This window comes from Solanum verrucosum, unplaced genomic scaffold (genome assembly GCF_900185275.1).
Source record: "Solanum verrucosum unplaced genomic scaffold, falcon-dt-bn FXZP01000148.1, whole genome shotgun sequence".
NCBI lineage: Eukaryota > Viridiplantae > Streptophyta > Magnoliopsida > Solanales > Solanaceae > Solanum > Solanum verrucosum.
Window position 1 is genome coordinate 142,164 of NW_026020184.1, and position 22,743 is coordinate 164,906.

The 22,743-nt window shown below is 32.4% G+C and overlaps 1 protein-coding gene across 1 annotated transcript; it reads left to right on the top strand.

The window, feature by feature from the left end:
* The first annotated feature begins 18,938 nt into the window (after positions 1-18,938).
* Positions 18,939-19,526, top strand: LOC125829296 (uncharacterized). The gene has a single exon (XM_049508539.1). It carries the CDS (start codon positions 18,939-18,941, stop codon positions 19,524-19,526), a length of 588 nt encoding a protein of 195 aa, XP_049364496.1.
* The last annotated feature ends 3,217 nt before the right edge of the window (positions 19,527-22,743 follow it).

Below are 22,743 nucleotides of genomic sequence, written 5' to 3' on the forward strand. Positions count from 1 at the left end.
CGTAGCAAATCATTCATCAAATCACGTTCATATTTTCCTCTTATAATTTTCATCACATACATAATTCAATATTATTTGTATCCTTTTAGAACATTAATACCCTTTTAATTATCCTACATATTTTATTTATTAAATAAAAGACTAATTTCCTATGAATAGTCACAACAACTTCAACCTTCATGTTTCTTTGTTCATATATCACAATCATTCATTCCTTATAAATCCTTGTGGATCTCATTTCTGTGATAATTTGAGATCATTTAAAATTTTCATTAATGATTCTTCCCCAATCCATGATATATTTCGCTGAAATTTAGGTATTGATTTTCTATTAAAGAAAAAAAAGAAGAGAATAGATAAATGTGCAATTAGCTATGAACTTTGCTTCACGGGAAATTTTTTTTCTTGTTTTATTTCTTTAATTAATTTCTCTTGTGTTTTCATTCAAGAGAGAATTTAATTATAAGTGTTCACCTAATGAGTGAATAGTGACGAATACACACATTGTGGATTATATTTTTATAATAAAATTAATAGATCAAATTGTGGGAGAGACAATAATAATAAAGACGAAAAAGGCACATGATTGGGGTTAGATATTTCTTCTTTATTTTACCATTTTTTATTCTTTTATCGTCAAATGAAGGACATTCTTTTGAATTTTGCTAAAATAACGGGCATCAACGTAGTCCATTGGATTACTAGTTTTCATGTTAACTCCACTATTTCAAAAATAGATTTTCGCTTTAACGTATAATATGATAATAGACCCATGATAATAATTATTTTTAATAGATGTGTTAGTAAAAATAAACGGAGAAAGTAAAATGTTGGTGGCAAGAGATTTCAATCAAATGGAACACTATAGTGAATATAACATAAACATATATTTTCATCTTCCTGTCTTCATTGGCTATGAATTGTTCCGTATAGAGCCCAACCAGGGTGAGAGAAATAGGAGAGTAGGGATGGGGAACGAATGTCACCAACAACACTAGCAGTCTCAAATCTTTGAATAGACTTATTTCTTATTTTTTGTATTTATATTGAGTAAGAAAATTTTTTAAGTATAAATTTCCTGTGAAAATGTTATGTCACAAAATACACTCCTTGCTAGATATATAAAAATAGATAAGAAAATAGTGATTGATCATAAAATGATCTTAAATCAATAAAGATTTTATTAATAATACTTTTAATTTTATTCATCTATTAATTATTTTTATTAAAAAAATTTAATGTTTTATATCACGATACAACTTCTATAAAATACTCGATACTTTCATTAGACAAAAGCTATATGATATGTATGTGGCAGAAGTTGTATAGCTTTTGTCTAATGAAAGTATCAAGTATTTTATAGAAGTTGTATTGTGATATAAAACATTAATTTTTTTTCACCATAGTGATGTTGTTCATATATTAAAATTAAATTATGGTCAAGCTAAATATTTGACATACATTCAAACCTCTATTTAACCATCATTCGTTATAACTACATTTCGCTGTGACAACCTAATTTTCTTTAGAACTAATTTTGATGTTATATTTGTTGTCTCTATAACATTCTACTTATAGAAGTGTTGACATTCACTATAGAAGTATACTTTTTTTTTTTTGTAAAATTATCTCTCTATGATAGCCTTACTCAAATATTAATGAGTAATAATATTTTATAAAATAGATATTACGTATAAAGATAATATATTAAAATATTTATGGTAATCATTATTAGTGTCATGCACATACTAAATTTCAAGTATGAATATTTAATTGAAAAATTGTACTTAAATGGTGTTCATCATTTATGTTCATAACCTCAAGAGGAAAGACTATTGGTGACCTTTTTTATATTGATATTTTTTTTCTAGTTTGTTGGTTGAATAATTTTAGACAATTGAGTGAAGTAAAAAACAATACTTCCGAAGAAATGTTACTTTCACTCCATATTTAAATTTGAATGTATTTTCAAAATGTTTCAATAATATCTCGTCAGTTTGATCTCAAAAAACATGTAACTCGATGACAATCTGTATTAATCATTTAAAAGCACTTGTCCAACGTTCTTTTAATTATAATTATTTACTAAAAATCATTAATTTAGTAATGCTAATTCTATTTTATAACATCGTATATTATATGTGTGTGTGTCTGTATATATATATATATATATATATTAGGAAGCTCCAAAGTAAAAAAGTTGAATTACCATTTTACCCTTATATTAAATCCAAATGTTATTAAACTATTTAATTAATTAAATAGGAAATAGTAGAATTTCTACAATATTTGAGTTGGTATACATGTGACTAAATTAAATAGAATTGTTTTTAAAATAACAGTTATCCTTTTAAATAGATACATGTACATGCTTCATCTTTTAAATTAATTTACGTTCTTAATTAATATTTGTCTTTAATTTGTTGTAATACTTGACCTTTCAACTTTGTAAGTGAATCTTCATATTCCAAATCTATATTTTTCCTATATATACAAATCTTTCAATAGCATTTCCATAGAAATATTTATATGTGATGCAATTTTTGTGTGTGGAGGACTAGAGAAGCATTAATCAAATGAAGAAAATTTCAAGACAAGAGGATCTGTGTCAAAAATTACAAGCCATAATGTGATTATAGTGATGAATAGCACTTCAATTACTAGAATATCGAAGCTTGATATATTTATTTGTTTCTTACTTAATTGTCGAGATTAGAAATATGATAAGACCTCTCCATTTATGTAGTTGAATGTCACTTCCGTTAACTTGTCTTTCAAGATTTTTAACTCTTTTTTATGGTCAAATGTTGAATGTCTATTACTATAGCTTTGTTTCACTTTGCATTATCAATAAAAAGCAGAGAAAATATCGTCTTAGAATTTTTCTATTTTCGTTGGTAGCCTTATGCTAAGCTTGCTCCTATGATTTTTTTTGTTTGTATTTATAATTTTAAGAATGCATTTGATTGAAGGGTGTATATTATTTGCTATAGAAAATAAAATAAATAGAATCATAGTAGTAGTGTATAAGGCATGTAAAAATAGACAATTAATTCCTACAGGCTATTCTAATTTCAAATTATTAATAATTGCATTTTTGCACCTTAAATTTTAAATATTTGTAAAGAATTATTCTTACATGTTCTTGTGGATAAAATCTATATTTTTTTTGACAATTTTTATTAAAATTATCATGAGGTCCAAATCCCAAAGTAAAAAAAATGATAAACCAAAATGCTTAAGAATTTAGATGATCTTTAAACATCCAACCAAATATTGCTCCTATTATATTCTTAACAAAAAAACGTAAAATATATTTTAACAAATTTTTAGTTGTAAAAATATTAATATTGTCATTTTGGCCCTCCAATAAATTAGAATCTGATTTATTTAATTAAATATGAATATTTCTAATTATATAATGACAAAATTTAAATACCAATTGTTGCACTTTAATTCTTTAGTTATTTCCTTCTAATTTAGTTTCCTTAGTTATAAATTTGAATTACTTAATTACATTCTACTTAATGAGAATGCGAATTTCATCTTCTACTCATTAATGTCAAACATTTTATCTTCTTGAAATGTGTATCATGTAACTATTAATTTAATTTCAACATTTTTACTCTATTCTATGAGACAAGAGAGACATTTTAAGGAAGTTAATCATAAGCTAGTCTGCCTCTATTTTTGTTTTTGCTACTTTATTTTGTCTTTTAAAACAAATATAAAATTTATGGAAAGAGGTTGAAAAATACTACAACTTTGGCTGAAATTGCTCTTACGATACCAAACTTTATGGAGGTCCTTTTACCCCCCCCCCTCCCCCGCGCACTATTTGATAGTGTATTTTAAAGGTATATATGTGCCCACGTGGACACATTACTATTTATAATGATGCAATATTTATGATGTTCATGTGGGCACATATATACCTTTAAAATACACTATTAAATAGTGCAGGGTAAAAGGTCCTTTCCAAAGTTCGGTATTGTTACAACAATTTCTATAAAAGTTTAGATATATTTCAGACATTTTCCTCTAAAATTTATATATCAAAATTATATTAAGGGGATGACTAAATGCAAAAAAGTTTCTTCTTATGAGTTAATTATACACTATAAACATTTATCATTTTACTTTTCATAATTTTATTGTAACACAATTAAAATTTTAAAAGAAATTATGTGATTTTTTAATAGTTCATATTCATTGTTTTGGAGTACACGTGCAACGCACATGCCCAGATACTAGTTATTTATATGCTTGATGATGATCATCCATGTTACTCTACTATTTTGGGTGATTGCAGGAAGCTACTGCAACAACTTGGGAACCCTCCGGTAAAACATAGCTATAGGAAGGAAAATCAGATGGCATATAGTTTGACTAAGGAACAATGTCCAAAGCCACACAATTTAATTCAATCAAGTAATCACAATAAGATTTCAGAAATAATAACACTAAAATCATACATTTTAAAAAATGCATCAAATCAACTCAAGAACCAATTCTGAAAATGAGGTTTAATTTCGAAAATCTTTACTTGAAAATGTTATCCAAGGCATTTGGAACCTATTAGTGAAAATCATTTCGAAAAAGAAATTAAAATTCATTCGCAATCACCATTTTAGTCTAGAACTCAAGTTCTAGGTCATTACAGATTGTTGAACATCATTTTTATGAATTAATTTGGTTATTCTTGATTTAGTATTTTGATGTAAGGCCACCATTCGAATAAATTCATTGTCTATCCTTGAACTCGAGAGATGAATAGATAGAGATAGAACGGAGAATACAAGGATCACGATATTTCTTGCACATCACTTATTTATATTTGTGTTTAGGATTGACACTCACACCGTACTTGGTTACAAAATAGGATGAAAACAAATGTTCAACTGTTGAGTCTATCTATCCTCGCTCAACAATGTAGTTAGACGGTCCACTGGGGTAGGAAGTTAGAGATCGAGAGATCATGATAATAATATCAACCCTGTAAATCAGTAATTTGATAACCTTATGAAATCGATGAAAGAAATGTGTTACATGAATTCTTAGTGCAAACTTTGAAGTGTCTATTGCTCTATTGGACCCATATGAGAGTGTAACCTTTTTTCGACCAAAACTGATTGTTGCTAGTGCAAGTGTTTATGCTCACCTATGTGATTATACGTGTATCCGCAAGATAGGTAACACACAATTAGAAGTTATTTTCTTGACATACATGGCACATATCAATGGCTTGATTTCTACTAAGGTTATATTTTTTCCTTTTAAGTATACAATTGTTATTACATGTGCTACACAATTTATAGGTGATCAAGTTTATGTTTTCGTTGTGTTGGACAAGAGCTTCTTTGAATTTAAGGATTTTGGTAATTGGCATCACTTGTTTGTGGATGATCCCATGTGGGTTGATGTTGTGAAAATTATACTGGATCACATGTTATTCTTTGGCACCATAGCACAAATTCTCTTAGCTACAATTGGTGGAGATTGCACTACTAAAACTATTCTTGACTCTAACCATGATGACAAGGTTCTTATTTGAGGACGAGAGTATTTTTATGAATCAATCCAAGCCCAGGGTTGATATCTATAGGGATGTCAAACAAGCAACAATTGGGCTAAGAAATTGAATCAAAGACCTTCACAAATGTTGATTTGGGATCCAAGTCCAATCAACAACTAGTTTAAAAGGACCCTTAGTTAGAAAGAATAGTTTATGCGCATTATGATCATGCTAAGGCTAAGTCAGTATTTCTCATCCTGGTTTCTCTATATCTAGTCCCTTATCTCCTTCTTTATTTGATCCTAGTTCTTACTTTCAATATTTCTGTATTTTTGTTTGGGCTTTTGCCTTTTGAGTTGTTGCATTTACTTTGTGGAATTGTAATTAAACTTTAGTCTTATTAATATAGTTGAGAAACTAGTTAGAGTCATCATTGGATTTGAGTTCATTACATTCATAGAATACATCAATAACAGACTCCACTAACACAACAACAACAACCAGAGATGACTGTGGATCACTAGGACATCCAAGAATTCCGGAAGTGGCTTTGTTAATTGAACAAGCAATGGATTAGGAAACTATCCATTGTAGGAATTATAATTAGACTAAAGCAACAAAAAAAAGAAGCAATTTCGGCTACTTTAGTTTGATTGCCATTTTTGCAATGGCTAGTTGTCTAATTCATTTACATGAGCAATTAACAAAGCCTCCTTCAGAATTCTGGAAAAGTCTTGATGATCCAAATGTCGTCTCAGCTATTGGTTGTTGCTGCTCGATTTGTTGCATTTGATGTATCTGTTGTTGCTGCGGTGTTGTTTTTGGTGAACAAATAGTTTCATTTTAAATCAAAGTACATAGTTACAAAGGTTAATAGTGCAGACCACCTATTTCTCAAACTAAAGAAAAAAACTATATATTAGCTACTATAGTTAAGCATACATTGTGTACATGCATCTTGTCAAACTTCTTACATTATTCAAAAGTAACATACTTTTCTTCTACATTAGGTATTGGCTTCATTTTGGATACCATAGTGTAACACCCCTGTCACAACCCAACCCACCGGGCCATGCATGCACCTACTCTAACACCTAAGTAGGAGAACCCTCATATCACAATGTTTTAAATACGCGGAAAATTTGGAAAATTGATGAATAAAAGGAACTCATGTAATTTATCAATAAGAGTTTTTGAATACAATTTCGGTTAAGAATTGTAAAGTAATTAACACCCCATGGATCTGGTCTAAATAGGTACAAGAGGTACTAAGAGTACAAGTAAAAGCAAAATAAAAAAAAAGACATAGGTCCCACCATGCGGAAGAAAAAATCGAAGCTGCTGGAGAATTACCCTCGTCTTCACCTATGAAACACCACTAATCCTGCAACCAGACTAAACCAAATGGCATAGCAAGAATAGTATCAGTACAACCACATGTATTGGTAGGCATCATCGGTCAACCCAAATACCGAACACATAATATAAGTATTCAACTGGCGAAGCATGCAATAAGACTACTCGTTCCTCCACCTTTATATTTCCTCAACACCTTAGAAGCTCTAACCATTACTCTCTCCATTCTTGATCATACCTATTCATTCTATCCCATTAGAAAACATTTCAAAAATAACTACTACCAACCCGGTCAACCCTCAAAACTAAGCTTCACTTAATTCCCGTCTCCACTCGACTTATAACCCCATATTACTCTTATCAAGGTTTACTACCCCCTTTCGAGGAAAAGCCCAACTCTAACGCCATCTACTAACCACCACCCCAAATCTCCACGATAATACCCATGACCACCTTCTAAATAACAAGGATAGCACCGGGACCCTTAGTTCCCCCTTACCATACTACAACCCAAATGGGGTCTCTACCATTCATAATTCATTACAAAACAGGCATCACCAATTAACTTCCCCCGTCGCAATCCCCACATATAAGAACATAATGAAAAATCTACTTACCGTTTCATGGAACATGTCCAATTCCACATTATCAATAATACAAACAATTACACCTATAAGACAAGTCAATGGTCCTCTTGTGGAACCCATACCCAAATTGTTAGTGTACCGGAACGTGGTACTCGATCAAAGTTAGTGTGCCGGAACGTAGCACTCGATCCAGTATGCATGCCAGTACGTCACATCCGATCCAATGCAAGTTAGCGTGTCGGTATATGACACCTGATCTAATGCAAGTTAGCGTGTCAGTACATGACATCCGATCCAATGCAAGTTAGCGTATCGGTACGTGATACCCGATCCAATCATCACAATCATCATCGTATTCACATCCATAACATGCAATACCCACTTCATATAGTCAAGTGCTCAAGTTCATGACATGCATCGTTATAATAAATTCATTAGGTACAAATATATATCACACCAACATGAAATCACAACAATCACCTCAACCCTATACCACGAACTAGGTCTTTCTCTTATGGTATACGACTAATGTAACACTTAAGGATATACGCATATTCAACCATTTTTCGATGCACAAAAAGCCTAAGCATGAATTCTACCATCAATTTTGACATACTACGCAGTGAATAACGGGTTTTAAAGCTACTCAATTAAATAAACCTAGCCTACCTGGGAACCAAGCTTTTGCGAAGGGTTTGCAGCTCGAATTCTGGTTTTCCGGATGACGGGATGGTGGATTTTACCAGAATTTTGCAAGCTATCACCATCCCCATGTTAAAAATCTCTTTCTCCTTCCTTCCCAAACTTAGAGCAGCTTTTGGAGTGTTTCTGGGGTGATTTACGCCTCTACAGGAATAGATTCAATAAATGGAATCTCAACCTCAACATCCCTAATATGATCCAAATATGCCAAACAAACCTGCCCTACCAATTTTCTAGCCCGATTGGAGGATATGATCTTAGCTTGCTTAGGCTTGTACACCCCTTCCCACTCTAACTTTTCCATTCCCGGGATTTCTAGAGTTACAGACTTAGTATTACAATCTAGTAGAACATAATAGGGGGACAACCAAGTCATGCCTAAGATTATATCAAAGTCAGTCATATCCAAAATCACCAAATTAGCCCATGTTTGAAAACCCATAAACAAAGTAGGACAATAACGATAGACATGGGTGACTATGACAGATTTTCCAACTGGGTAGAAACATGGATAGGGGCATCAAGTATACCACAAATCATAGCAAATTCTGAGGTAAATCGCACAAATACATATGAATAAGTAGAACTTGGATCAAATAACACATTAGCCATCCGTTCATAAACAAGAATAGTACCTATGATCACTACGTCACACGCCTCTGCCTTATTCTTGCCCGAAAAGGCGTTACACTGAGCCCTATCATCTTGACGAGCTACTTCCCAGCCTTGTTGCACGTTACCCCTGCTTGCAATACCATTTCCTCTACCTCCAATGCCTCGCTGATTACCTCCTCGCCCACCTTGTGAACGTTCTCTACCATTATTACCATTTCCCATGGGTACCACTACTCTAGTCTGCTGCTGTGCGGAATCCAACACATGTGGGTGGGGACAATCTCTCCTCATATGCCAAGTTTCTCCACAATTGTAGCGAGTACGATCAAAAGATGGTCTGCCGAACGTCGAAGCGCAACTCTCTGGCTATCCAAAATCAAATTATGAGGTGGAGTTCCTGAGTAGTTAAATGTAGAGGCGAGCATAGCGGACTGATTTGGTTTGTCTGCAAGCGTTGGCCTTCCAGACCCCCAGAGTAAGAACCTTGAAAGTTACCCGAGTTCCTGGCCCTTTTTGCCAATGGCTTAGCCTGACCATCTCGCCTCAACCCCTCCACTTTCTTCACAAAGTTTGTTACCTCATTAAAGCTTCTCCCTGTAGAGGTCATATGAACAGATAATACCTGCAACTCAGAATTTAGTCCCCTAATAAATAAACGAATCCTCTCCTCTTCAGTAGTCACCAATTGAGTAGCATATCTAGACAAAACATGTAACTTGGCCTCATAAGCAGCCACAAACATACCACCTTGCTCCAAAGCCATGAACTCATCCTTGTTGCGATCCCTCAAAGTCCTAGGCACATATTTCTCTAAAAACAGAGCATGAAACTGGGTCCAAGCAAGTGGAGGTAAAACTGAAGATCTGCATTCCATATAAGCTCTCCACCACTGCTTAGGCTCACCTTGAAGCTGAAAAGTGACAAACTCAACCCCATGCTGATGGACAATTCCCAACTTATGAACCCTCTCATACCAGTCTAATATAAACCCATAAGCATCCTTACTCTCAGAATCAAGAAATACAGAAGGCTTTAGCTTCAAAAACTTAGTCAACATGTCATGCTCATTACCAGTCATAACATAGCCCAACAAAGGACAGAAGAAAGCATCATTACCTATATTCCTTCCCACCTTGGGGACAATGATAGCAATAAGAGGATTGGTAGGAGCTTGAGTTGCTTGAACAGAAGGAAGCACTCCAGGACCAACCAACGCTTTCAAGAATGACATGATCTGTTGAGCTAACACTGGGTCTATGGGAGGAATGCTGGTAGTCTCAGCCTGCACCTCTTCCTCTTGTCCAACCTCCTCAACATTCTCCTTTATCTCTTCATGATGCACGGGAGGGGCCTCATTTTGGGGAGCATTTTCGAACGGTACCCCATCTAGAGTAGACACCACTCTTCCTCGGCCTCTACCCCTAGCTCTTCCTCTATCCCTGCCTTGCCCGCGACCTCTCACTGCAGTTTCCTCAGTTGGAGCATTGACGGGAGCTACGGGCCTGACGTCGTTGAATCTAGTGTTAACAATCTGCGGACAGAAGAGTGAAGGAGGTTAGATACCAATTGGAATCAAGTTACAACATGAAATGAGACGAGGGAAAACAAAGAGATTTTCTAAATTCCTATAGCCTCTCGAAGAAAGGTACATACGTCTCCGTACCATTCCGCCAGACCCTACTAGACTTGTTTTGGTACATCGAGATCAACACATCTAGGTTCTGATACCAACTTTGTCATGACCCAGACCATCGTGATTGACACCTACACTAACCCTCCGGTGGGAGAACCACTACTACAACCCAAACCAATTAACTAAACCAAAACTAAAGCATTTAAGTCATGGAAGCAAGTTAAATTGCTAAAAACTAAAGTTCCCATAAACTTCCAAAAGATCTAACAACTAAACAATGCGGAAGTCAATGTACCAAAACATCTAAAGTTCAACAAGTCTAAATAAGAAGGGATACAATCCCAAACTAATGAACTAATCAACTAACTAGAAAAGTCTAAGTCCGAAATGTGGACATAGATGAAATGAGAACTCAGGGAAGCCTGGAAGAACTAGCTCACCCTTGAATTCAAACGACGATCACTGATCTTCTAAACGAGGTCTGTCAATAGCTGCCTGAAGATGTCCTGTACTCAACAAAGAAAGAGGAAGTTCAGTATCACACGGTTATCCCACTAAGTGTAACATACATAAATCAATACAACAATATAATCACATGCTTCTAATGAACATATACAATATTATCAACATTTGCGAACAACGAACAACTTCACATTTCTCAAGATACACAATTATGACAAGTCATTGGTCTTCTCATGGAACCAAACCCAAATAGTTAGCATACCAGAACGTGGCAATCGATCCCATAATTATGCCGGAACGTGGCAACCGATTCAAGTTAGTGTGTCGGAACGCAACACCCGATCCATTCAACAAGCCACAATCACAATCACAAAGTACATTCTCATAATCATACAATTATGTCATGATTCGTGGCATTCATCATTCATATATTCTCATTTACAACAAGTGTGATCAATAATACATGTATCATAATGAAGCAAAGATAAACATACATTATACAATCATAGAATCACCACCATCACCTACCTCGAAATAAGCTTGAAACCCTAAGAAACTTGATATTTCCATTTCCGGATTCGTTCCTCTTGTTCTTGGTCTACAAACAATCAATATAATACGAGAATCAATAAACAATCACTAATTATCCGAATTACTAACAATTCTAACAACCCTAGATCATACCCATGATCCCACTATCCAAATTAGGGATTTTTCCACCATAATTCACAGATCAAAACTCTCCCCCATCGATATTTACCCGTTAGATTACGTTGTACGAATCGAAAAATAGATTTGGGGAGTTAAAACCTTATCTTTAGCCTTAAAGATGGTGGAAAATTTTCAAGAATCACCTGGGGTATGTCTCCTTACTCTCAAAGTCGAAAAGTGCAGAATAAAGACGTTTTAGGGTTTATTTTCGATATAAGTTTTGTCAGACCCACCACGACGGTCCTAAGCCCGCTATAGCGGCCCCGCTCAGGCGGCAGAAATCCCACCCCAGCGGCTTGCACGGAACCAATAAGCTATTTTAATAATTCCAAGACCTCATTTCACAACGCACCTTCAACCAACGACGCTCAGAAACTACCAGTTCACGCTAAGATCAATTTCGGGAGTTCTACTTACCCGAATTCAATTTTGTAAAGTTGTACGAATTCCTTAATGACTTATCTATCTACTCATGTGATCAAATTCATAATTAAATCACCCAATTGTTACCAGATTTCCCTAGACTTTAATGACTTCGATTTCGTCCAAATCTGGACTAGGTTGGGAAATCTCAAGATACTACGAAAAGTTTTTCGGCCCAAATTTTTCCCCGTTGGCTTTTCTATAACGACGGAACCTGGTCGTTAAAGATGTCTAGGATTTTCAAAGTGAGTTGCTTATTGTACAAAATACATGAATTTATTAAGTCAAACCTAAAAATAGGTATGCGGTTGGGGAAGTGCTACTCCATTGCATCAACACTAAAAGTTGTGTGGGATGGTATATATGACATCGAAAAGACCATTTGGATTATGACTTCAATTTGATATCACTCGGGACATGTTAGTTCACAATATTTTTATTTGTTATTCCAAAAATCACATTTCAACCTCTTATTCTTATAAATTTATCTATTGAATATTGTTTTTTTTTTCCTAAAAAAAATACATTACTACTTAAGTAGCACTAAATTTAATTTGATGTACTATCATTAAATTTTCTTAAAAGATCTATCATAACTTTTATTAATTTACAGTTACATAGAAGTCAAATCTCATACATTTTCCTATAGAGTAAGAGTTTTAAGTTAGAATCAATGAAATTTATGCTCCATTGAAGGACAATGATGAAACCTTAAAAAGCTTCAAAAAGGCTCATGAGAAGATATCAAGCAAGGAGTTTGATTACAAGCCCAATGGGCTTCAATTGTTTATTCAAAGGTGCCTTGTTGGATACGTAGAGTCCAAGACTAAGGAATCTGAATCGTCCAATTGTTACAACTATTTGATGGTACAAGTTAATGTAGAAGGAGCAATATTGGAGTCCAAAATTCAGCACAGAAAAGGTCCAAAGTAGCACCCAAAAAGAGGTCAATTTCAACCCCTAACTGAACCTAAAACCAACAGTCCTATCAAGTCCAAATGGGGCTGAAAAACCACTAATAAAAAGATCCCAAGAGCTTTAGTCCAACCACAAATATTTGGGCTTTAGTTTCTAGCTTGAAGACTGTGCTAGGGTTGTATTTGCCTATGTTCTAGATGAATTTTGAAGGATTTATTGATGCTAGCAACCTCATTTTTCCTCCTATAAATAGGAGTGCCTTTTTTTTTTAATTAAGAACACAATAAATTGAAATTATTGATAATGATATTTACATTGAAACTTTGATAATAATAATGAGAGTGTTTTGAACATTTGAGAAGTTTATCTTACAACATTTTCTAGTTTCATAGTGAAGGGTATAAGGTAATTTTCGAAAGAACTTTTTTATTTCTACTTGGTATTTATCTTTTGTGAATAATTTCTACATATTAATGGTTGTCTAAATTACTCATTAAGGGTCAAGATCCGAATTTATTATATTAATTTGTCTTCTCAAGTAAATTTGTTGGATTTTTTTCGTAGATCTGTAAGTTATTACTTGGACCTTGTCAAAGCTTTATAATCGTGTTCTTGTAAATTCCTACATTTTCTCATATCTTTATTTCTAGTTTTCTGATCTTTTTCCCCATTTTTGTTCCGCACTTCTATATATTAAGTTTTTATATTTAGGATCTCCTTAACTCATTGTTTTGATGTTATAATACAATCAAGAAAAAAACTACGATTTTTATATAACCTTGTTGTTATAATTATATAACCTTGTTGTGATCATCTCATTATTTTCTTTTGATTGTATTACATAATTACAATAGTGAGGTCAGAGAGGTCCTAAATATCGAATTGAATATTAAGAAATGCAGGTGAAAAAAAAAGAAAAGAATCTGAAAACTAGAAATATAGATATGGAAAATTCAAAGAAGCACGGCAAGAATGGTGTTAAAAGCATTGACAAGATTCAAGTAAAACAACATATAGTTTTGTGAGAAGAAATCTAATGCTTTTACATGAGAAAACTAATCAAAACGATAGGGTGGGACATTGACCGCTTAGGAGTAATTTAAGACAAAAATTAGTATGTAGAAACTACTCGCCTTTTAGAGAATACCAAAAATAAATCAAATAAGAAAATTATCTTATACCTGAACAATAAAAGTAAGAAATATTGAAAGATAAATTACATTCTCAAAGTATAAGTCACGGACTGTGTAAATTATGTTTTATTACTCTTCAAAGTTATTCACTTGTATAATATTCTCTTGAATATAAATAATTTTCTTGTACGATTTATCAAACAGTCAATTGTTCTAGTTTCATCGATGTACAACAAGTTTGATATTTCAGTATGGAAAGGAAAGCTTTGTCTTTATTCTACTTCTATACGGAAATCAAGCACTTTTAAGGTATACTAGTTTTACGGCGCGTGTATTGCACGTGTGTATCATATTGTATAATATATGATGTTGTAAAATATAATTAATATGACTAAATTAAAGTTTTTTAATAAATAATTATGAATTGAAAGAACAGTGGTCAAGTGCTTTGAATGATTAATATATGTTGTCATAAATTTAATTATTTTTTGAGATCAAAATCACTAGATTTTATTGAAACATTTCAAAATACATTCAAAATTTAAATATGGCGAGAAAGTGACATTTCTTTAGTACATTTTTTTTTTTACTTTACTCAATTTTGTAAACAAACTTAACCAGCAAAATAGAAAAATAATATCAATATAGAAAAAGTCACCAATAGCCTTTCCTCTTGAGGTTATGACTATAAATGATGGACACCATTTAAGTACAATTTTTCTCTTAAATAATAATACTTCATTGTGCATCACACTACTAACTATTACCATAAATAGTACAATATTTTATCTTTATACGTAATATATCTTTTTAAAATATTATTACTCAATTTAGTATTTGAGTAAGACTATTATAGAGAAGTAATTTTACCAAAAGTGTACTTCTACATAAAATTTCAACATTGTTATAAGTAGAATATTATAGAGAAAAAAAATATAACATCAAAAATTAGTTAAAAATTATTAGGTTGTTACAATGAAATGTTCTTATAACGAATGATGGTTAAATAGAGAATTAAGTGTATGTCAAATATTTATGTTGACCAATTTTTCTTTTAGATATACCTATTTCAGTTGCATAATTTAATATTAATATATGAACTACATCACCTATAGTGAAAAATATTTTATTTCTTTAAGTTTCTACCATATCTTTGTGGAATTGTAGTCCTATCTTTTTGTATGCACCATACATTTCATACAGTTGTTGTCTAATGAGAGTATCTAGTATCTTATAGAAGTTCTATCATGATACAAAACATTAAACTTTTCCAATAAAAAAATTAATTGATGAATATAATTTAAATTATTTATTTATAGAATCTTTAACTTGATTTAAGATCATTTTGTGATCAACCACTATTTTCTTATATATTCTTATATAGCTTGCAAGGAGTGTATCTTGTGACATAACATTTTCTTAGATCAAAATGAACACAAATAATAGGAAATCATACTTAAAAAAAGTCAACACAATATAAATATAAAAAAAGAATAAATATACTGAACAATTCATAGCCAATGAAGAAGGAACACAAAAATATTTGTTCATGATATATTTACTCTAGTGTTCAATTTGATTGAAATCCCTTGCCACCAACACTTTACTTTCTCCAGAAAATATATTGAAAAATTCATCGCCAATTAAGAAGGAAGACAAAAATATATGATCATGCTATATTAACCTTAGTGTTCCAAAATTAGGAAGAAACTCCTTCGTTTGAGGTTAAAAGAATAAAAAAAGGAAAAATAAAGAAGAAATAGTTTACCCCAGTCATGTGTCTTTTTTCGTATTTGTTTACTAATATTGTCTATCCCATCGCTTGATCTATTTATTTTATTAGAAAAATAATCTATAATGTGTGTATTCGTCATTGTTCACTCATTATGCTAACACTAATTATTAACTTCTATCTCGAATGAAAATAAAAAAAATTAATTAAAGAAACAAAACAAGAAAAAGAAATGAAAATTCCCACACACTATATATAGAAGTTTTCTGTGTGAAGCAAAGTTCATAGATAATTGCACATTTCTTTGTTCTCTTCTTTTCTTCTTTAATAGAAAGAAAATACCTAAATTCCAATGCTAAGAACTTTGGCGAAACATACCAATGGATTCGGGATGAATCATGTACGGAGATTTTAAATGATCTCAAATTGTCACATTAAAGAGATCACCAAAAATTTATTAGGAGTGAATGGTTGTGATTTATGACCGAAGAAATATTAAGGTAGAAATTGTTGTGACTATTCGTAGGAAATTAGTATTTTTTTAATAAATGTAGGTTAATTAAAAGGCTATTAATTTTCTAAAATGATATAAATAATTTTGAAGTATTTATGTGTTGAAAATCGTAAGAGGAATATATAATTGTGAATTGATGAATGATTTGTTACAATTTGTTCACCAACTCTTTCTTATGTGGTACCTCCAATTTCATAGAATTTTGAACTTAATTAAATGTTGCAAATAATAGTTGGATATTTTTAGAAGAAGAAGATTAGAAAACCTTAAAATAATCGTAGTTTAAAAGTGAGAGGAAACCCCTCTACTTATAGCTAACAAATAGTACAATGAATAGGTACTTATTGTGCCTTATCAGAAAAGTCTCAGCCCTTCAGAAGAGTTATTGCTCATCGAAAAAGTCATAACCCTTTGAAATAGTTACAACTCATCATATAAGGCACAACTCTTTTGTAAAGTCACGACCCTTTGAAAAAGTCACAATCCTTTGGAAAAGTAACAACTCATCGGAAAAGTCACAATCTTTTAGTGTAAAAAAAGTATCTACTTTTTATATAATATAATTACATTAAATAAATAAAATAAATTGAGTATTTTTAATTGAGGGTATTATAGTAATTCAACATTCATGTTTGGGAGTACATGCTTTTATGGTAGTATAGAAGATATAGATATAAATAGATAGATAGATAACTAATAAACGACTTTGTTGTCTAGGGATTTCAGAGTGAATTATTTATTGTACAAAATACATGAATTTACTAAGTCATACCTAATTATAGGTTTGTGGATGGGGAAGTGCTACTCCATTGTATAAGTGCTAAAAGCTGTGTGGGATGGTATATACGACATCGAGAGGACCATTTGGATTACGACTTCAATTTGATATCAATCGGGACATGTTAATTCAACACATATTTATATGTTTTCAAAAAATCATGTTACAATTATTCTTAAAAGTTTATCTATTGAATTTTGTTTTTTTTTTCCATGGGAAAAGCTATTACTAATTAAGTAGCAGTAAATTTAATTTGATGTCTTATCATTACATTTTAAAAAATAAGTATATCATGACTTATAGTAATTTACAGTAACATAGAAGCCCAATCTCATACATTTAGAGTAAGAGTTATATGATATCATCCATGAAAGTTCTACTACATTGAAGGATATGGATGAAACTTTAAAAGCTTCAAGAAGGCCCATGACAAGATATCAAAGCAAGGGGTTGGATTACAATCCCAATGTGCTTCGATTGTTGATTCAAAGGTGTCTTGTTGGATATGTAGAGTCTAAGCCAACGGGATATGAATTTTCCAGCTGCTACAACTATTTGATGGTACAAGTTAATGTACAATGAGCAATATTGGGATCCCAAATTTCTGCTCAGAGAGGTCCAAAGTAGCACCCAAAAAGAGGTCAATTTCAACCCTTATGTGAAGCTAAAACCAACTGCCCAATCAAGTCCAAATGGGGCTCAAAAGCCACAATCAAAAGAGCCCCAAAAGTCCTTAGTCCAACCACAAATATTTGGTCTTTAGTTTCTAGCTTGAATACTAACCTAGGGTCTTATTTGCCTAAGTTTTAGATGATTATTGTAGGGTTTATTAGTGCTAGGAGTCTCCTTTTCCTCCTATGAATAGGAGTGCTTATTTATTCATTAAGAACACAATATATTGAAATTATTGATAGTGATACTTACATTAAAACTTTGATAATAATATTGAATGTTCTTTGAACCTTTGTGGTTTGTACTTTGAGAAGTCATCTTTCAACATTTTCTAGCTTTATAGTTAAGGGTATAAGGTAATGTTCGATAGATATTTTTTATTTGTTTTTGGTATTTTTCTTTTGTGATTAGTTTCTACATATTAACCGTTGTAAAATTACTCATTAAGGGTCATGATCCGAATTTATTGTTTTAATTCGTCTTCACAAGTAAATATGTTGGATTTTCTTCTCATAGATCTATACGTTATTACTTGGACCTTGTCAAAATTTAAAATAGCATTCTTGTAAATTCTTATATTTTTTCATAGATTTTCTCATTTTTTTATTTCTAGTTTTAAGCTTTTTTTTTTCATCTTTCTTTCGCACTTCTATATATTCATTTTTATATTTAGTATATCCTTAACTCGTTGTTATGATATTATAATACAATCAAGACAAACTACGATTATATATGTAACTGTTGGAGATAAGAAGCTTCTTTCAAACAAAAAGGGAACCACTCCTGTTGACATTGTAGACCAAGATAACAAATAGGAGAATGCACTCCTTAAAGACAAGTTGGGCCATCTATCTATTGGGTTGGTTTGACTTGGATTGATCTGGTATTAAAATTGACAACTCACAAGACATACACAGCTCACAAGATACATATTTGTAAACAAAGAATAATTGTATACATGGTAAAGAATAAAATTAGCCAGAATTAGAATAAATACATATATTTTGTTTTACATTTCCTTTTTAGCAATTACATGTATAAATAGTGGTAGAAATCTTTACATTGATCATAAGGAAATATAGAAAAATTTCCATACATTCTCTCCTATATTCCTACATGGTATCAGAGCAGTAACATCTACTAGCTCACATCTTTTTAATTTGTTCCATTCTTCATTCCTTACAAAGATGTCAAACTCCAATGTCGAGAGCACTGAAATCACTCTTAATTCAAGTGTTCAACAAGACAATGGAATCACCATTGACAATTCTCATTCCTACTTTCTTCATCAATTTGATGCACCAGGAATGGTCCTGGTCAATACTCCTTTTGATGGCAAAGGATATCCAGGATGGAGAAGGTCTATTCTTATCTCTTTTTCAACAAAAAATAAGTTGGGCTTCATAGATGAAGCTTGTCCTGCTCCAAACTTGGCTGATCCGACCTTTAAACTCTGGAGTCGTTGCAATGATATGGTAATATCTAGGCTTTTAAATTCTCTTTTTAAAGATCTTGCTTCTAGTGTTCTTTACTCTAGAACAACCAAAGATCTTTGGTCAGATCTTGAACATAGATATGGTCAGCCCAATGGGGCAAAATTGTATCATCTGCAGAAAGAATTAGAAGATTTAGTCCAAGGATCTACTGATATTGCTGTTTACTTCACCAAGATGAAAAGGTTATGGAATGAGCTGGACACTATAAAGGCTAATATGTTTTGCAGTGAGTGTTCAAGTGAAGGAAGAAAAGAATATGATTCAATTCAAAGGAGATGAGAGGCACATTCATTTCCTCATGGGACTGAATGATATATATGCACCAGCCAAAAGAAATATTCTATGCTTAATCCATTACCCACTGTGAACCATGCATATTCTCTCTTGATGCATGATGAAAATCAGAGACAAACTCATCTATCTTCTCAGTTTCCAAGAGATAGTTCTTCCTTCATGGTAGGAACATCAACTATCTCAGAAAATCAACTCAACACTCAACAAAAAAATGAATCTGATCTGGATTCAACTATCAAAAAAAGGCTGGAAAATACTTATTTCAAAGGAAGCACATCTTATTAAGAAAATAAAAGCAAACAATTCTGCAATTATTATAAGATGACTAATCACACTATAGATAATTGTTACAGGCTAATAGGTTTTCCAACAAATTTTAAGTTCACCAAATCTAAGAAATTTCAAGGAACTGTGAGAAGCAACTCTGCAACTTCAATGGAAGAACCAGATGGGAATCAATCTATTCTTGATGCCTCTGAGAATCATAATGTTGCTCAAAAACTCTCGCCAAATCAATTCACTCAGCTTGCTCATCTCATAAAACATATTTAAGAAGGAAAACCTGTTGGATCAGAAGTCAATGTCAACTCGGCTGCTGTTATATTTTTTGAACATTTGTCCTCTTGTTATTCAGTAGATAATTCAAATTCTAAATATTGGATTATTGATTCAGGGTCCTATGAGTATATGTGCTTTGATCCTAACTCTTTCTTATCTCTCATTCCTTTACCTGAGCCTTTAATGATAAGGTTACCTGATTCATCCAGAGTAAAGGTTACTTATGCATGATCTATTTTTCTTTTGTCTGATTTCATACTCACAAATGTCCTTCATATCCCAAGTTTTAGATATAATTTACTCTCAGTTCATAAACTTTGTCTATCTTTCAAGTGTGTCATCATATTCACATATACTTGTTGTCTTTTGCAAAGCCCTTTCTTGAAGAACCCTCAAGTTTTTTGGTGAAGTCAAAGATGGACTATACATTTTAGAGCCTACAGGAACTCAACCTCCTGCTACAAAAAATATAGTTTCATTTCCTAAGAGACCTAGTTCTCATTGTGTTTCAGATTCAGTAGTTTCGTTTCCTAAGAGATTTAATTATCATTCTGTTCTAGTGTCAGTTTCTGTCTCTATTTTAGCTAAATCACAATCTGATGTAATGTTATGGCATTAAGAATGGGGCATTTGCCTTTCAATGCAATGAAATATATTAGTTCAATTTCATTTTCTTCAAATTTTGAATGTACTTGCACTGTGTGACCCTTAGTAAGACAATTCGGACTACCTTTACCAATTATTCATATCAAGAGTAAAAGAATTTTTTTATCTTCTTCAAATTGATATTTGGGGTCCCTCTAAGGTTCCTACTTATAATGGTTATAAATACTTTCTGACAATTGTGGTTGATTTTAGCAAAGGGACTTGGACTTATTTGTTGACAACTAAATCAAATGCTTTTTCAGTACTCAAGTCTTTCTTATGCATGATAGAATGACAGTTCAATGCTAAAGTGAAATTAATAAGATCTGACAATGCCTTGGAACTAGGGAAAAACACATAAACTTCTTCATTTTAACAATCACAGGGGATTTACATCAGACTTCTTGCATAGCCACACCCCAACAAAATGGAAAGGAAACATAGGCACTTACTGGAAATATCTAGAGCCTTAGTGTTCCATTCCAAAATTCTAATTCCTTATTGGGGAGAGTGCATACTCATTGCAACATATTTGATTAACAGGTTTCATATAGACTACTGCAAGGTAACACTCCTTATGAACTCTAGTTTCATCAGAAACCATCATATCATCATTTAAGAAGCTTTGGATGTTTGTGTTATGCTTCTAAATTATCACATGATATAGGAAAATTTCAGCCTAGAGCAGCTGCTTGCATCTTCTTAGTCTATCCTACCGGACAAAAGGGATACATAGTCCCTATTGTGGATTCTAAGAAGGTATGCATATCAAGGGATGTTCATTTTCATGAACACATTTTTCCATTTGCCTCTTTTCCTAATACCAGTATATCTATCATTTTTCTACCTATCTCTTCTATTTAATTCGATCACATTACAGATGAATCCATGTTCTTTCCTTCTCCTACAATTTTAGACCAACCCTCACCAGTTTTATCTCTTGCTATGGACACTAATTCCACTTCTCATCCTCAAACTACTACTACTCCACCTAGAAGATATAGTAGACAAAACAAAGGTACTTTACATAGTCATTTACATGACTTTGTTTGCAATAATATTTTTCCATTGAGCTTACTACTACTTGTCTAGCAGTACCTTCCTCACCACCTACATATCCATTTCCTTCTCTTTCCAATCAAAATAAGGTTTTATTGCATTCTACTTCACAAATTTCAGAGCACACTCATTATTCTCAAACTTGACAACATCCTGGACGGAAAGCTGCCATGGACTCTAAATTACACGCTTTGATCATTAATCAAACATGGGATGTGGTGCCTCTCCCTTCTGGAAGGAAAGCTTTACCTTGTAAGTGGGTCTACAAGGTTAAACAAAAGGTCGATGAAAGTATGGAAAGACTTAAAGCAAGATTTTTTGTCAGAGGTGATATTCAAATGGAAGGCATAGACTACAATGAAACTTTTTCTCCAGTTGTTAAGATGACGACTATCAGATGCTTAATATCTATTGCAATCAAGAAGAATTGGCCTGTTTCTCAATTTGATGTAAGTAATGCTTTTCTCCATGGAGACCTCCAAGAAGAGGTTTACATGAAATTTCCTTCCGGAATGTGTCCACCCAGTCCCCACCATGTCTGTTAGCTCAAGAAAGCTCTTTATGGTTTAAAACAAACCTGCAGATAATGGTATACAAGGCTTGTAGGGGCTCTAAATTTTAAAGGTTTTTCCTCATCTGTCAATGATTATTCATTATCTATCTATATCTATATCTGTCTATCTATATTACCTTAAAAGAATGAACTCCTAAATTGAATGTTAAATTACTATAATATTTCTAACTTAGGTTGTGAATTTTTCGATGTGTTGTGAATTTTCCAATAAGTTGTGACTTTTTTCAAAGGGTTGTGATATTTTGATGAGTTCTGACTTTTTCAAAGAGTTGTGACTTTTTCAATTAGTTGTGACTTTTCCAAAGAGTTGCAAATTTTCCAAAAAAGTTATGACTTTTTCGAAGAGTTGTGACTTTTTCAATAAGT

Bases quoted from the DNA above. Each gene is read 5' to 3' on its own strand.
- LOC125829296 (XM_049508539.1), top strand. From the start codon at position 18,939: ATGTCAAACTCCAATGTCGAGAGCACTGAAATCACTCTTAATTCAAGT.